Source organism: Oreochromis niloticus, linkage group LG12, assembly GCF_001858045.2.
Source record: "Oreochromis niloticus isolate F11D_XX linkage group LG12, O_niloticus_UMD_NMBU, whole genome shotgun sequence".
Lineage (NCBI taxonomy): Eukaryota > Metazoa > Chordata > Actinopteri > Cichliformes > Cichlidae > Oreochromis > Oreochromis niloticus.
This window is the reverse complement of record NC_031977.2, coordinates 25,516,257-25,532,792: the sequence shown is the minus strand read 5'-3', so window position 1 is coordinate 25,532,792 and position 16,536 is coordinate 25,516,257. Positions and strand designations below refer to the sequence as shown.

Genomic DNA, 16,536 nt, shown 5'->3' with positions numbered 1-16,536 from the left:
GAGGGACCGCACCATGCCCAGCATAACATAAATCGTTATGAATCAAGAAAAGCTAATCTAGTAGAGTCCAAGAATAAAACTGTGAAGCAGGAAATGAGCATAACACAGCCACTTTAAACAAAAACCATTATGGAGGCGGGGGAGATTTGACTATTGCTAACCCTAAATGTGTGTTTATCACATCGCTCTTTCGATTTGCTACAACATCACAACAACATACTGTATACAGGACCTGATGCAACTTATTTTTACCACTTGAGGTTAGCACCCATGTATGAATATACAACACAGAGGCTTTCAGCAGTACAAAGCCCCCTGCCCACCAGATTCACTTCCTATACAACCAAAAGAGGTCATGCAGGAACAGTGAATCATGCTGGAGAAGTAGCTTCCTGTACTTCAAACCATTATTTTTACCTCCACCAGGAATCCTAAAATGGGGCTACAGTTTCTATGGCTTCATTCCTGTCTGCCTGTCAGCATGAAAATAAGATTTCAGCAGATAGCTCTGGGCTTGAGGATCTGGTAAAGTATAGATTTAGGCTTTATGATTTCTGCCATTAGACGATTACCATATATTACTGTCATGTATTATCGCTCTGTTCCCAACCACACCACCAAAGAAAAACACAGACATTGAATGATTCTGTAAATTAAAACACCAGATATTCAGTGCCAATAGTCTTTAGATTATTGCTTTCAGCAATGTCTGTGGTACAGGTGTAGTTTGTTTAAAAAAATGTTGGGGAAAAAATACAGCTGCGGATATTAAAACACAAAAATAAAGTGCACGTCTATGACAGAAGGCAAACGATGTCTTTTAAATGAAATGAATGACTTGGACGCCCATCCATAATCAAACCTCCACACTTCTATTTCCTCCTGCTCACATCCAGGCCATCTATTTCCTGAATGAATAATGGCAATGGAAATAAAATGTAAAGAGCGCAATCAGCATGTGTGAACGCCACATGCTGGTTATGATACACTTTCAGTATGTGCCCATTATTATAATTTTACACAGGGGATAACACAATCAAATTTAAACCAGGGATTTCCGGTCCATATCCAAAAGAGGAGGTTTTTAATGGTACCACGTGTTATACAGTTTGATTCAATTACATGCATTCCATACAAATGTGACCCTAATGCACATCTTGCATTTGTAGTCTGATTTGCTGTCCATGTCTTGCTCATGGATGGTCACTGAAGCAACTGCCAACTGTCTACAAGACAGCTGATGTACAGTTTAGCTCACAGAGCTTTATTTGTAGTGACTGAAGTCGAAATGGAGCCAAGGAAACATCTAAATAAAACATGTAAGAGTTATCTGACAGGCTTCAGCCAACAAAAACTAAAGTACTGCAACTCAAGTACTTGTTGTTTTAAATTTGACATATACTATATACTACTAATTTGATATACTATCACTGGCCAGTCACATGAAAGCTCGATACATTTAGACACGCAGACATGATCGAGACAATCTGCTGAAGTTCAAACTGCATCAGAATGTGGAAGAAAGGTGATTTAAGTGGCTGTGTACATGGTACAGTTGGTGATGCAAGACAGACTGATAATTTCAGAAACTGCTGACCTACTGGAATTTTCCCACTCAACCATCTCTAGACTTTACAGAGAATGGTTAGAAAAAGAGAAAATATCCAGTGAGCTGCAATTCTCTGGGTAAAAATGCTTTGCTGATGTCAGAGGAGGATGGCCAGACTGACAGGAAGGCAACGATAACTTAAATAACAGGGCAAGCAGAAGAGCATCTCTGAATGTACAACGTGTCACCCCTTTGTCACCACATGTACTCACCTTCTGATGGCTCGTTCCAGCAGGATAATGAGCCATGTCTAAAAACTTGAATCCTCTCAAACAGGTTTCCTGAATATGACAATGAGTACTCAAATGGGCTCCACAGTCATCAGATCTGATGCTCTGTCAAGGTTATTATAGTTAACTAAAACTAAACTAAAAACTAAAACTAGATGTAATAAAAATCTTAGTTACCTAAATTTAAAAAATACTTGACTTTTGAAAAAACAAACCAAAAAAACAAACAATTTTGTGAACTTTTAAAACTAACTAAACTAGAGGAAATATCCTTTGATTAAGTGCTTGTTATTTTGGTAACACATTTTTATCAAAACTTGTCTGATGAGGCTTCGATGGACATATTTATTGAATCATTTGGACATCTACAAGCCCGTGAGCCAGTGCTTTAAAAAGCTCTTTGATTTCAACAAAACAACTAAAATGAGCCTACTTGCTCTGGAAAGTAACTGAAACTAAACTGAACTAAAAGCAAAATGTCAAAACAAAATAAAAATTAAACACTAATTACAACTTAAAAACTATACTACCTCTGTGCTTTATCATCCAAATAGAGCAACTTTAGGATGTGGTGAAACAGCAAATTCACATCATAAATATGCAGCCGATATACCTGCAGCAACTATTCGCAGCGCACCCCCACTATACGTTTAGGTTCGAGTTCAAGCATTATATACAAATCCACATACTCCTAAAACTTAAAACGAAACAGTTTAATTCCACTGCTGACACTTGCTAGTTTAAAAAAAAAACTCTCCTTCTGTGTGCACACTCCCTGACACTGCTAAAAACTTGCTACCCCCTAAATGTCATGCATAATAAGTTCTTAAAAATTAAAATGTTTTCTGTAGAACTGATTTTCCAAGCTGACATGCCAACAGTCAGAGTAACTGCCAAGGCCTCCTACGAAAAATAAGGTGCCTGCCAGAACACATGGTCAGGATGATAGATAAATAAACGTCCACGAAAATTATGTTACCTATATAAAACGCATGCCTTCAAAGTCACTCACCCCCAACAGCCTCCAATATAAAGGCGTGTGTGACCGTCTTTGCCATGTAGCAGAGGTGAAGCGTGGCAGCAAGAGAAGGACTGGGCACAATCAATGGGTCTTTCCTAGAATTGCAGAGGTGTGTACCAAAAGGAAAAACAATAAAAGGTAGAATCTATTATTGATGAGCAACAGCTCATCAGCATTTTTCTTTTATGACAGGAAACTGACTTGGATGGTGCAGCAGCTATGATGAGGTGAGGGGCGAGCAGAGACAGGGAGTAGTGGACAACCTCTGTCAAACTTCCCCCAAAGCCGACGTCTTTGTTCCTGAACAAAAGTTCCTCTGTGAGCCAAGCCACATCACGACACAGAACAGATGTACTTACACCCTGTGGAGGAGAGAAGAAGGGAGAGAAATCTAATTCCAAAATCAGACATGAACATTAACCATCTGCTGACATTAGTTAGAGACTGGTGGGTATGACTCAGAAAATCACTGTCACACTCTACTACACTTGCACGAAAAAAACAATTCGGTTTATGAGCCGCTTGGAGTGTTGATGGATCCTTAGAGGGGTGGCAGCAGATTTTAACGCTCACAGCAGCAAGGGGAAACTTGTTTGCATCTACACAGGGGCTGACACACCAACCTTGCGGTGTTTGTACAGCAGAAGGCTGGACATAAGACTGGTGGGCATCACAGCCATGCAGGAAGTTGCAGCTAGATGCACACAAACACACACACAGATTATGCAGCACAATTTGCATACCATTATGAAGACTCATTTACTATTCAGCAAGGAAGATAATCCTGTACTTACAGAAGATGAGGTGGAGGATGATGGCAATGCTGAGGTTTCTCTCCGACCGACTTGGCTCCTCGAGTTCAGATGCATAATAAGAAGACGGCAGGAGCCACGACATTCTCCTCTGCCCGAACGCTCTGCCAGCGCTTCAAAGAAAAAAAGCGGGAATGAAAAGAGAAGAATACCAGCATAAATTTAGATTTTCATTTATTTTAGGGCGCCTCCACTAACTTATAGAAGAGATGATGTCATAGAAAGACAGAGAGAAGGATATGACGCTCAAAGTGTGCTATGTAAAGAGAGCTGGTCTCTTGTCCCCGATGGCAAAGAGACAAATAACAACTGAAATGGGAAACTTATGAGCAAAACAACTTGTTGTGCTGACACAGTAGACGTTCACACCAGTTTGGTGGTACATCATACTTTAGTTTTCCATTCAGTATCTTTAACTGAATTAATAAGGATGTTTTTGTAACTTTGCACAATCGTAGCAGAAGTATAACCTGCACAGAAAAAGAAGAGAAACTTTGGAAACACATGTAAATGTACATGCTGACCACTGAAATTAATGCTAAGGATCCCAATTCACATATTTATTTCATCAGAATAACTGTAGTTTTATCTCTGATAACAGCCTAACCCAGCAGTTGGAGACTGTTGGGTCTGTTCCCACAAACCCCGCTAATTCTAGAGACTTATTCATCATGAATGAAAACAAGACAGTCAGCGATCGATCGATTACTTGCGCAAGGGAGGCCTCGTCTATGTCCAGCATGGAAGTGACCCCGATGAGGGCCTCCTCTCGCTGGCTTTTATTGACAAACTTCAAACAATAGTTTACAAAACACCTCCCCTCGCAACCCCCTTTGGTTACAAAGACAAGGCACTGTATGTATATGCATGCAGGTGTGTGTGTGTGTGTGTGTCCTCCTGCTGACCAAAGGGTCGTAAACGCAGGAAGCTTACATCAAAGGAAGTAGATCTTCCAGATAGGATGTATCTGCTATAAAACCTCCCCCAACACAAAGTGGTTAGAGGTGCTCAGGATCAAAGGAATAGCTTTGATAATACTGCTTGAACTAAGACTGTACAAATTTAAGAAACACAATGGCAACATTCAACAATTAGACCTAACAGAGACCATCATCAAAAAAGTCAGTTTTAAGAAATTCAAGGTGAAGGTCACTAAAATTCAAACTTGTCCGAGATTTCTAGTAGATGTACCTATGGTATGAATTTCAAAATCCTACTTTGCCTCGTTCTTCAGTTCACATTCACAAACTTGGATATACACGGTGCTCGCCCACCCACCCAGCAGGGCGATGACAATACCAGTCTCTTGCATGGCTGAGGGGTAACAAAACTAGTACTAATAGTAACAGTAAAAATGAGTCCAGAGAATCCATGGATGACAGGGCAGTCTCATATTAAACAATGGCATCATATCCTTTTTCCAGGCCAGATCTGCAAGCCTCAACCTCATCCGATGAGAGAGACACTCAGGTAGTTACATGGGTCCCAGGTGTGGTAGAATAGGAAAGGCTTATCTTTTAAAACTGCAGAAAAGGCTTCAAATGGAATCATACTTGACTTGCAGTCACTGATCAGGAGTTTTATTATTGATCCACAAGCTCAATATCCCAGCAGGCAAGTCCTTGCAGCAAGATGTAGAGCATGCTTAAAAATTACTTTATACTACTGGACATGGGGGGCACCTCCACAAACAATGAAAATAAGATCTTACAGAAGATTGACATTTAGCATAATACTTGGACAAGGCTGGATTCCCTCAGGAATAACGTACAGCCTGTTTAAAATCTTGAATTGCCTCTCCCAAGCAGAGTTAAAGACCAGGACACTGGAGAGCTGCACAGGACATAGAGGCCCCTCCAGGCCTCCGGCTCTATAGTAACCAGGTCAGATTCCAATCTGCCTTTTACTTTGTCAGCATTATCTACATGGAGGCTCAAGAGGATCTTATAAAGCCTGTTGATAAAATATTTAAGTTGTATATTATATGGGAGAAATGGTGAGACCTCCAGTGAAATTTATAATGCCTACTTATCAAAGGTACTTTAACTGGCTGTAACAAAGCCTTTTTCAGCTTTGGGGAAAATAAAGTACAGCTTTACTTTTCTTAGTTTAATGAAGATTAGGCAGCCTAGTAAGTATAAATGAGCTCACTGACATTACTAAAGGTCTAGGTATATAAATATTTACCACATGTGACTGCAGTGGGGTATTTATAATTATCTAGTACTTTAACATTTCTTTTTCTTTAACATTTTTTAGAGGTATTACATTATAGAACTGGAAACATTATTTATTTAATTTATAGCTAACAAAATGAAACAATTGTAAAGTGAAGAAAAAATAATCTCTTAGATTAGGCCTACTTTGAAACAGAGTAGCTATAAAGCTTTCAGATGCTTTGAAACCCTAACCCTACCTGTGTTTGTACAAAGATCAATCATATTTTAAGAAATCTGCATTGACTGCATTGAAAAAAAAATATAACAGAATAATGGCTTAAAAAATAAAATAGTAAAAGTAAAACAAATTGAACACTTTCAGTTTAATTTTGACTCAAATCTAGCTGCAGATCAAATGTACTGGTAAGCCAGGAGGGTTGGTGGTGAACGTAAACAAATCTGCCCATGAACTGTTACATGTTTTATGAGACATCTACGTGTGTACAGCCATGCAAACCACCGCTCTCGAGAGGACAAATCGCTCTGTCATTTTTTTTTGTCAAAGCCACATGGAGTCACTGGGGACAAGCAAAAGTGCTGCATGCTGTTCTGCAGCAGTCATTCACGATTCGCTCTTTGTATTCCATATAAGAGCCTTCTCACATTAAAACATGGGGTTGCTTTTATTGTGAAGCAGGCTCTGCACTTAGCATGCGATAGTTTATCTAGCGTACAAAATGAGATGATGACCATTTCTGGCCTTTTTTCTAGCCATCCATCCATCGTTATTTGTTGCTTATCCAATTCAGGGTCGCAGGGGGGCTGGAGCCTATCCCAGCTGACATTGGTCCAGAGTCAGGGGTAGCCCCTGAGGTATGGGTGTGTCCAGAGGTGGCCTAACAGTTGTGTAAAGACCTTTTAAAAGCAGGCTAGCTGAGCACTGGGAGGAGAGAGGCCCCAGATATGAGGAGAAATGTGTGAAGGCCAGGTGAAAAGAGGGACCCGCTGCCTGATCGTGGGGGTGCGATCAGCCCCTATTTGTTATTTTACAGGGTGCTGACGCGAGGGGAGCCGTGGTGGCATCGCATGACGGACTCCGGTGCAGGACGCGAGCTGGGCTGGGATGTGATGGACCCAGTGAAGGGACAAAAGGAGGATAGGAGGCTTGTCCTTGTCTGCCGGAGATGAGGCTGGCGTGGACTCCGCTCTAGAGAAGGAATTCCTGGCCTGCTGGTGGACCCATAACAAACATATGGCATAATTGCATCAGGGGATTTTAGTGAACATAGAAAATTGTATTTTTACTAGTTTTAGAATTGGGTTTGTTTATTCCTGGGGGATTTTAGTTATTGATAACACTTTATTACGTACATTTTTTTAAGAGTTTTTTTTTTAAATTTGTGCTCCCTGGCCTGGGAATAAACTGTTTCCAATCAGACCTGTTTCATCTTTGTGCCCTTGGCATCTGACTGGCTTGCTCCCCCTTGTATTTAAAAGAATCATTCTCTTTAGCATGACATTCTAGCCCGACCGCTTTAGTGTCTGCGTTACATATACCCAGCTAGATTCAAACCCAGGATCCTCTTGCTGTGAGATGACAGTGCTAACCACTCCACAACAACCAACTTTGTTAATTACTGTAATTTATAATTAATCTACTTAATGTTGTAAATGGACAAATATTGAGAGACGCCATAAACAGCACTAGCTGTTCCTTTCTATTTGTGCTCAATGTGTCTTTGGAGGTGTATTAAACCACAACTGCAATTATCACAGCAAACAAGGCACTCATTAAACAAGGAATGAAACTGAAATGATTATAACTTTAAAGAATAATAACATAGTCTCTAAACTGAAAAGATCCTGTATTGGCCTTCAGCGATTTGAATGTGTTGAAGTGAAGTGGATTCATTGTCCGGGGAGTTGCGTAAGAAATCATGTGAATCAGTGTTGATATTATTTGCTCCAGCTGAAAAAAAAAATTCAACAGCCTTATCTAATTATATTGAATAATTTTATTACATAATTATATTATATAATAATCATTTCACTGACCCAAAAAATAGATAAATAAATGCATCACAATTTCAAGTTAACTCTAAAAGTGTTCAGTAAGTTCAGTGGATCACTTCACACTACATTTTTTCCTATAATGAGCAATAATGTTTTTCAGTTTATCTGATGCTGTGTTAAAAGTGGTGTAGCATTCTGGTTCTATATTAGTTTTTAAGAGAAGATATCAAAACATTTTAGACAGAAATTGTTCAGTTCAACTAAGAAAAGTTAAAAAGTGTGTGCACTTTTGTAAACAGTGTCAATCATACAGTCACTTATCCATCTCACTATCAGTTATAAATCACAGGTTACTGTAATGTGTGAAATATAGAAAGAAAGTTCTAAATTTTATTGTCATTGGTTGGCTGTAGCGCCCAAAATAATGAGAATTAAAATCCACTGAGAAGTCAATGAGGCAAACAGTCACAATTACTTATTTTCAGTAGACTGGATATGCGATCTCACCTGTATCCAGACAGCTTACACCAAGCTTCTAAACAACAACAACAACAACTACTGCTGTTTAGAAGCTAACAAGCTAATGTTAGGCTCGGCATTCCCTCTGATAAACAGTTTGATTAAATTCTCACATCATATGAAAGCTTATTCACTAAGCGTCTGAATCCAACAATGTTACATCTACTTCAGTGAAAGGTTTCTCTAATGCCAGCTAGCAGCAGCTAACAGAGGCTAACACCAACTAACAGCAGCAAAAACAACACAGTTTACTAACAGAAAAGTTCAGAATATCCTGACCAACTCACCTCACTATCATTGTCATTGGACAGGAGTGAGCTTCACTGACTAATTTACTTGTTTCAGGCTCCTTTCACAAAGTTTTACCGCCTCCTCCAGAGTAAATCTACGTGGACACCTGGCTGATGTAAACAGTGGACTGACAGCCTATACTCACTACAGATGAACTGCGGAGTGGTCTGTTCTTTACGAGCCACTGTAGCTAAGATTACGCCCCTGAATTCAGAGGGGTAAGAAAATAGAATTCAGTTCATTCACTGACATCTAGTGATGAAATTTTAAACACTGTATCTTTAAACCTTATTATGAGCTACATGGAAAAACTGAAAAAAAAAAAGAGAATCTCCAAAGGTTTATCATGCTGCACAGAATCTGTTGATGATAGAATCCCTATACAAGTACATATGGCATATCTGTGAAGGCACCCTTAATGCTTGATGATATACTGCAAACCATTAAAAAAATGAAGTACACTGTCAAACCAAAACTGCTGATCTTGCACAAGATCAGGAAAACATTTTGTTTGTTTTAGAGCTGTCTGTCTCTTCAGCTCTTACATATTGTAGTTAAAAGGTGAGGCAATGCTCCTTCCTAAATGTGGTTGCATTCAAATCAAAACATGCAAATATAAAAGGGAAAAAAAACACACTATAATGTCTAAGTTTCAGTATCTGATACAGTGTGTTTGTAGCATTCTGAATTAAATATATGTAATGGTTAAATGATATGTAAATGCTCTAAAGCTGAAACCTCAGCAGCTAGGGAAAAACAGAGTGCAGCAGAGGCACTGAGCAGTGCCCAAGCATGTTTATGATGTAGGCGCAGAGAGTTGAAGTTGCTCACATGCAGATGACAATCCAATCTAACTACCCATCTCTTCTCCTCTCTTCTTCTATCGCTTGCCATCTCTTTGACTCCGGCTATTTCTTCCTCCATCCCTCTCAGAAGAATTAAATGTATGATGGGAGAAGCCACTCTGCTCATCAGAAGCCAAGCAGAGATTGAGCGGGGATGTTATTTTCTTTCCGTTATCTTTTTTTCACTGGCAGACTGTGTAATGTTGATGGTAATTGGACCGAGGCTAAGAGGATGAAAACTCTCATCAGTGCTTGCATCATATCCGTGCCAGATTTAAGGTTTAGAGAAAAGTTCTTCAAAGTTTAGGAGAAAACAACTTTTCAATTTCACAGATGCAGATAAAACACAATGCAGTTCCACTGTGGTTTGTTCATATGCAGCATTAATGTTCACTCATGCATACAGGTATGTATGCAGAAGCTTTGATTACCGGTTGTTGAGGATAACAGGAAGCAACAGGTCCTGTAGAGGGAGCCATTCATCTACTCTGCACCTGCCTGATTCGCACATCTCCTATACACAAACACACAGGATCGTTTACACACGCATGCACATGCAAAGAGCTTTAAATTTGCATCTTTAAATTACTTAAAACTAATGTTCTTGTTAACTGGGTTCATAAAACTGCACAAAGTCTCCATTAGTAATTCCATTTCCAGTTTATTAGGTATATCTAGCTAAAACTAATATATAGTGATACAGTGTGTCCTGAAACTTTCCTACTTTCTGAAAGGCTATAATGCCAATCAAAGAGGCATTTAACTTATTATCTTTCTTGTGGTGTGCTGAATTATACTCATTCTCTCTAGTCTCAACGTGCAGATAAGAGAGGGTATAAATGTAGAAATTGATTTATTATTTACTTAATATAATATGCTATAAATGAGATTTTACAGCTCAAAAGAAATTTTAAGTAAGACTAATTTAAAATGAAATAATTTCAAAACTCATTTGTGAAGCTAATTTAATTATTACAATGTGAAAAGTGTGTTTATGACAAAGCTTTCTGTTTACTGGCACAAGAGTGTATAAATAAATGATCCCACAAGGCGTCACGAGACAATGGTCTCAGCTCTTTTTGACAAAAACACGTCTGCATTTCTTTTTTTTTTTCCACTAGGACAACATGACTGTTTGTTTAACCACTGTTCAAAGTAAAGACCAGTACGGTTGAATGGGGTCTTTAATGACATGGTCTTCCTGCTGCGTACCTTGACAGAAAAAGGCTGGCCGAGGTGAATCCTCACACTTCCTTCTGGCCTCCCACAGAAAAGGCACCACAACCACTGGAAGATAGATCTCAACCCAACCTATGAAGATATGCAAAATACACACAGACACACACACACAAACATATCTTGACATATTTACATTTAGGAGGACATGTGAACAGCAATACCACTAATGAGCAGGATCTATAACGAGCACTAAGATAAACAGCCGCCCTCATAGTGTGCTTAGGAGTACAAGAACTGTGTGTACAGCACTGTATGTGCACAGTGTCTGAATGACAGAGCAGAAATGATGGGGCAAGGACCTTATTATTGCAATTAACCAAAAGCAACACCCACTCTCCGGTATCATCTCAAAGTGCAGATAACAGAGGGCGTTATTAATGGAGACTAATAATCATCACAGCTGCCTTGAAAAAAATGAAATGCAAACCTCAACTCATCGACCAAAGCTGCCCAGTGAGAAATTAGAGAGCTAAGTTGTGAAAGCGCCTTGAGGCAACTGTTGTTGTGATTGCTGTTCTGATTTGGCACTATATAAATAAAACTGAACTGAAAAGCTCTCGAAGTTGGAGAGTCATCACTGACAACTTTGTTTTTTTTTCTCGAGAAGTTTCATTCGGTGAGCACCTCTTTAGACAAAAATCTGAGAAACCTCAAGACACAACACAAATATCTTGATCCACACTGTAACTAAAAAATCTTATTTTTAATGGACTCAATATTCTTCGTCTTTCTTCTGTTTGGGGGGACAATTCTCTTGTCCTATCTTTTTTTAACTACTGCTCATCTGGGGGTTCTTAAACAGAAGGTTTTAGGCTGTATTTGCTTACATTTGAGTGAACTCGCCCGTGTCTGCTTATTATCTATTAGTAGTTCCTGTTTTCAAAGTAAACACACATACAGCTATGCTTGAATGTAACTGTGTTAACTGAAGCAAGTTAACACTTAAATTCTACAGCCATAACATTATTAAAGCATTACTTTTTTCTGCGATGTAGTGACACTGTATCTATAACTGTGTGTGAAAGGTCGTTGTGTTCACATTCACTCAGTTGTATCTTAAGAAGTGTTTGCACGTTGATTGCCTCCATGAGCTGTATGTCAAAGTAACTGCTGTTGCTCCAACTGTTGGTCGTGCTGATAAGTGAGTCAAATGAATGGCACAGACAGCAATAACTAATTTCCTGTTGTTTTTACAACACTGGCAAGCACCTGTTCCTTTCACCATATGCAGTATTTCTGCCTCATGTTCTTTCTCCTTTTTGCAGTTTGAAAACACAGCACTAAAGCAAACCTGTTCACTTGCTCCTGAGGACAGAACAGTTACAGATGGATCCTATTAAGTATGTGTGTGCGCTAGCAAGTGTTTGTTTACACACATCCACCTGAATGTAGGTCTTGGGTACACAATCGTACGAGATGCCCACGGGGACCAGACTGACGTCGGGGACAGATCCCTCTTTGATGAGCTGCCTGATGCGAGCCAGCCACTGGCCACCCAGGCCAGACCTCTCTGACACACCAATACTTATTGCCTGGCCCTCATGTAGCAGCTCACGTACCAGCTGAGGAGAGAAAGATGGCAAAGACAGAGGTGTGAAAAGTCCTGGCAGTCAGAGAACAATTAACATAAACGCCTGCTATGCATTTTGAAAAGACACATAAGCAACAATGTAAACCAGAAGATGGAGGAAACATAAAAACAGTCCAGAGGCAGAATGTGGAGGAAAGTCAAGTCAAAATGCAGGAAGCAGGCAGGATAAAGAGCAGAGATAAAGCGGGACTGTGGGGGACACTTAATGACATTCAGAGATACTTCCCTCACCCCAAATCCTGTTTCCCCCTTACAGACAAGAGAAATTCAATTACCATTGAACAGCAGCTAAACAGGCCTACACTCAATAAACAATAAAGGTCTATTAACACTGAAATACAAGCAATAAACAAGCCTGCCTTCTCACGCAAAGCAAATATGCTTTCTCACTTGAAGCGCAACTGAAAACAAACAAAGAAATAAAACATCTCAGAGCATCAATTCATAAACAGGCTGTTTAGGTTTCACTTTAGCTATAGTCTCTGTATGCCGACGTCAGACTGAGCCGTTTTATTGAACTGTATAACACAATACTGATCTTAGTAAAGACAGTAGCTCATTTAAATTAAATGTGGCTTTAGGTAAACTGATACAGATCACAAAGTGGCTGCCTCCTTAGATATAAACAGAAGATATTAAGAATAAATAGATGCTGATGATTACTGGTAAAATAAAAAAATAACTGAGGCACTTAGGCAGGCACTTGAGGAAACTATAAAAGATGCAAGATGTGGGAGAAAACAATACACACCATGAATATCTCCCGGATAAGGGGAAGACGTGCAAGCCAGCATCCAAAACTGGAACAACCTGCTCAGACCTGTCAAGCTCCTGATTTAAACTAACCACCGCTCTTCCTATTTCCCCACCCTCGTTCGCATGGCTTTGTCACTCTAGCCAACTTCCAGAGCTGCAATGTCTTTAGCAAAGACTGAAGCTACTTTGTAATTCTGAGAATGAATAGAAAGTAGGTTGAGATGGTAGGGTGGCAGGTTGCATTCTGATTGGGGAGCTGACTGTGATAACAATCCGCCATGTAGTGCAATGAAAAGTCCCTGCGTGTCTGTGAGTATGAATTGAAATGAATGCACATACACTAGGCAGCAAAATTACAAGGATAGGAATTTTTGTTTACCCTCTAATTTTATATAATTACCTGCTGTCTAAGATTTATGTTTCATCAAAATGCATTAGCAACATGATTTCTAATTCAGGGCCCAGTGTGTCATTTTAACTTTCACATACAGCGCTAATGAGGAACTTGTACCAGGAGAACTTTTTATGACTTGTGGCACAGAAAAATGAGTGCCTCTAACCTCAATTAGTAGTTGCCCATAAAATTGGACATTTGCATATTGTGGCAAGTGGTAAACTGTCCTGATGCTTGTGTGCTGCAGAAGTCACCTAAAGAGAATCTATTTAAATTCACACTGACTGGTCACTTTATTAGGTATAACTATTCAACTGCTTGTTAATGCAGTTATCTATATCAACCAGTCGCATGACAGCAAATCAAAGCAATTAGGCATGTAGACATGGCCAAGATGATCTGCTTAAGTTCAAACCGATCATCAGAATGCAGAAGAAAGGTGATTCAAGTGATATTTGAACATGCTTCAGTCTGACAAGAAGTCAGTCAAAAGATCACTTGATACAATGGAGGATTACTGAAAGCACAACACGTCAAAGCTCCAAGCAGATGTGCTACAGAAGACTTCTGTCAGCTAAGAACAGGACTCATTCTCATCCAAAATTGGGCAATAGAAGATTGGAAAAACGTTGCCTGATCTGATGAGTTCTGATTTCTGCTGCGGTCGGGTCAGAATTTGGTGTAAAGAGCGCAAAAGAATGGATCCATCCTCCCTGCTATCAACAGTTCAGGATGGTGGTGATGGTGTAATGACGTGGGGGATATTGTTAACACACTTTGTGTCCTTTAGGACCAATTTGTCATTGTGTAAATGCCACAGCCTAACTCATTATTCTTGCTGACCATGTCAATCCCTTTAAGACCACAGGGTACCCAACATCTGATCTTTTGAAGTGGCCACTGAGTGAATATGCTGTTACACTGATGGACGCTCGTATCAAACATGAACAAAGTTTCAAATAATGTGATCAGTGTGTGCAGAAGTAATCTCTGTGAGCCAATATCTCAGACTTCAGAGTGCTCTAAATGCTCAGATTCAGACAGTTCATACCATTCTTGGATCTGTATGACAACAAAGAGAGGGAAAATTCTTAATATAGCGACACAGAAGACAGCTGAGTTAAAGGTTGAAGGGAGGACAACTTGTTTCAATCACCAGACGAGATGTATCAATACCCATCATACGATAAATAAGACTCAGCTGTAAATCATACAAATCTTCTCCAGTTGAGTCTAAGAATAAAACATATGGAGCTGAAAAAGAGCAAAATAGGCCCCCTTTAATTACCCTGGGTTAGACTACAAACAGGCAATATTTGGCAGAGTTAAAAAAAAATGGGTAGAAAATTAAAAATCTCAGCAGCTATTTCATGGTCTGCTATGACATTTAGGGAACACAAATGTCAGTATCTCCCTTTTTTATGTGCTAGAATGAGGTTTGCATCTGTTTACTTTAACACTATGCCAGCTCATGTGTGGCACAGCTTGTGCCTGTTAATGTCCTGATGTTTCCATTTAACTTAAATAAAGCCTCTCAGAGCCACTGCAATTGCTTGTTAAAGCAGTCAACCGGAAGTTTGATGTCTGAGATGAGGACCAATTTCTTTTCCTTAAAAGTAAAGTATGAAAATCACCAGACCTAGGAACTCTTATATACTACCCCTTCTTATTTCTAACTTACAGCAGTCATGACAGATTGGTACAGTGTGTCCATCTCAGCATCCTCCTCAGTACGTGCAGAGGGTGGCAGGAGGACAACACCTACTTTCTGCAGGATTGATCTGCAGGATAAACAAAGCACAGCATAACTCAAACACTAGTTTAATCAAAGAAAATGTGCATAAAGTCATTTATGTACATTTGAAATAAAACTGCCCAGCTTAAAAATAGTAGCATGAATAAAGTGATAAACACAGCACCTTATTTAGTTTGTGTGTGTGTTTATGTGTGTATGAATGTACCTTAGGGAGGCGTTCTTAATTTGGAGAGGACAAACAGTGTACGGGACTCTGAGGCTGTGACAGAAGAGCACGAGAGGGATGAGAGCGCAGTCCACGGCGCTCTGACGCACGTACACATAAACCAGCAGAGATCCCTGAATTAGAGAACAGAAGCAGCTTCTGATAAACAAAATTCCTCACATTGTCATTCATTATATCAAACAAACACGGATTGTGCAGAGGTGACGCACAGATTAAGGAGCGAATCCATGACCTTAGATTAAATCAGCTTTTGATCAAGCCACACAAAGGAAACAGGAGGCAATGAAGAAAAAATAATTTTTAGATTTTAAAACTAGCAAACACTCAGTGAAAAATGTGTGAGGTCAACATTCAAGTATTTAAAGATGCAGACACAGTTTAAGTATAGGTGGTGAGTATGCCTGAATGGCTGGATTGATTGTAGAAGTTGACAGCACAACTTGTATGTTTTTTTCCCAGTGTCAACAACAGCTCTATTATTTGCTTTGTGGTCCCTTATCTTTCGAGTAGCATTAGTGATTTTTTCCATTATGGACATGGAAATGAAGAGCTACTATCGCAAACTCAATTATATATCGAGTGAAGTCAAAGCAGAGAGATAAAACACGATGGCACTTCTGTGCATGCGATATTGTCGCTACAGCAAAAAGCGCTTGGCAATAAAAGCGCTGCAGAATTAAAACACATAAACAGCCTGAGCATTGGTAGTTTTCATAAACTCATGATAAAAGATATATTTATTACTTTTTTATTTGTTTTTTTTAATATAGTGAAAGACACAATAACTGGGTTAACACCTGAAATTATTTTATATGAATTTGGTTATAACTACAGCCAGTATGCAGTGATTCAAACAGTTCAGTGAGGTCACGCTGTAACCTAACTTGCCTCAATAATGCAGAAAATGAAAGATTTTCAGGTTTGTCATGAAACAATTTATGGATGAATAAATTGGTAAAGATTTAGACAATGGGACTACTCATTTGAAAAATCAAGATTTAAATTGATTTTGTACACAATCCCTGCAGAAATAACCCTGAATATATCCTGACGATTACACTGCTCAAAAGTATTA

General features: G+C 39.3%; 1 protein-coding gene across 12 annotated transcripts in view; it reads right to left on the bottom strand.

Annotated features, from left to right (window-relative positions):
- The window catches only part of gpat2 (glycerol-3-phosphate acyltransferase 2, mitochondrial), a 183,377-nt gene that overhangs the window by 16,658 nt on the left and 150,183 nt on the right, over positions 1 to 16,536 (bottom strand). For 11 of the 12 annotated variants that reach the window (XM_025911963.1, XM_013274873.3, XM_005473483.4 and 8 more), the window contains 9 exons: positions 15,441 to 15,574; positions 15,161 to 15,260; positions 12,115 to 12,300; positions 10,712 to 10,810; positions 9,931 to 10,013; positions 3,655 to 3,785; positions 3,484 to 3,554; positions 3,062 to 3,222; positions 2,852 to 2,955 (listed from right to left, as the gene is read on the bottom strand). In XM_025911963.1, coding sequence (XP_025767748.1) covers positions 2,852 to 2,955; positions 3,062 to 3,222; positions 3,484 to 3,554; positions 3,655 to 3,785; positions 9,931 to 10,013; positions 10,712 to 10,810; positions 12,115 to 12,300; positions 15,161 to 15,260; positions 15,441 to 15,574 — 1,069 coding nt within the window. The remainder of the gene's footprint in view (positions 1 to 2,851; positions 2,956 to 3,061; positions 3,223 to 3,483; positions 3,555 to 3,654; positions 3,786 to 9,930; positions 10,014 to 10,711; positions 10,811 to 12,114; positions 12,301 to 15,160; positions 15,261 to 15,440; positions 15,575 to 16,536) is intronic. The other variant, XM_003451098.5, reaches the window with a different exon arrangement.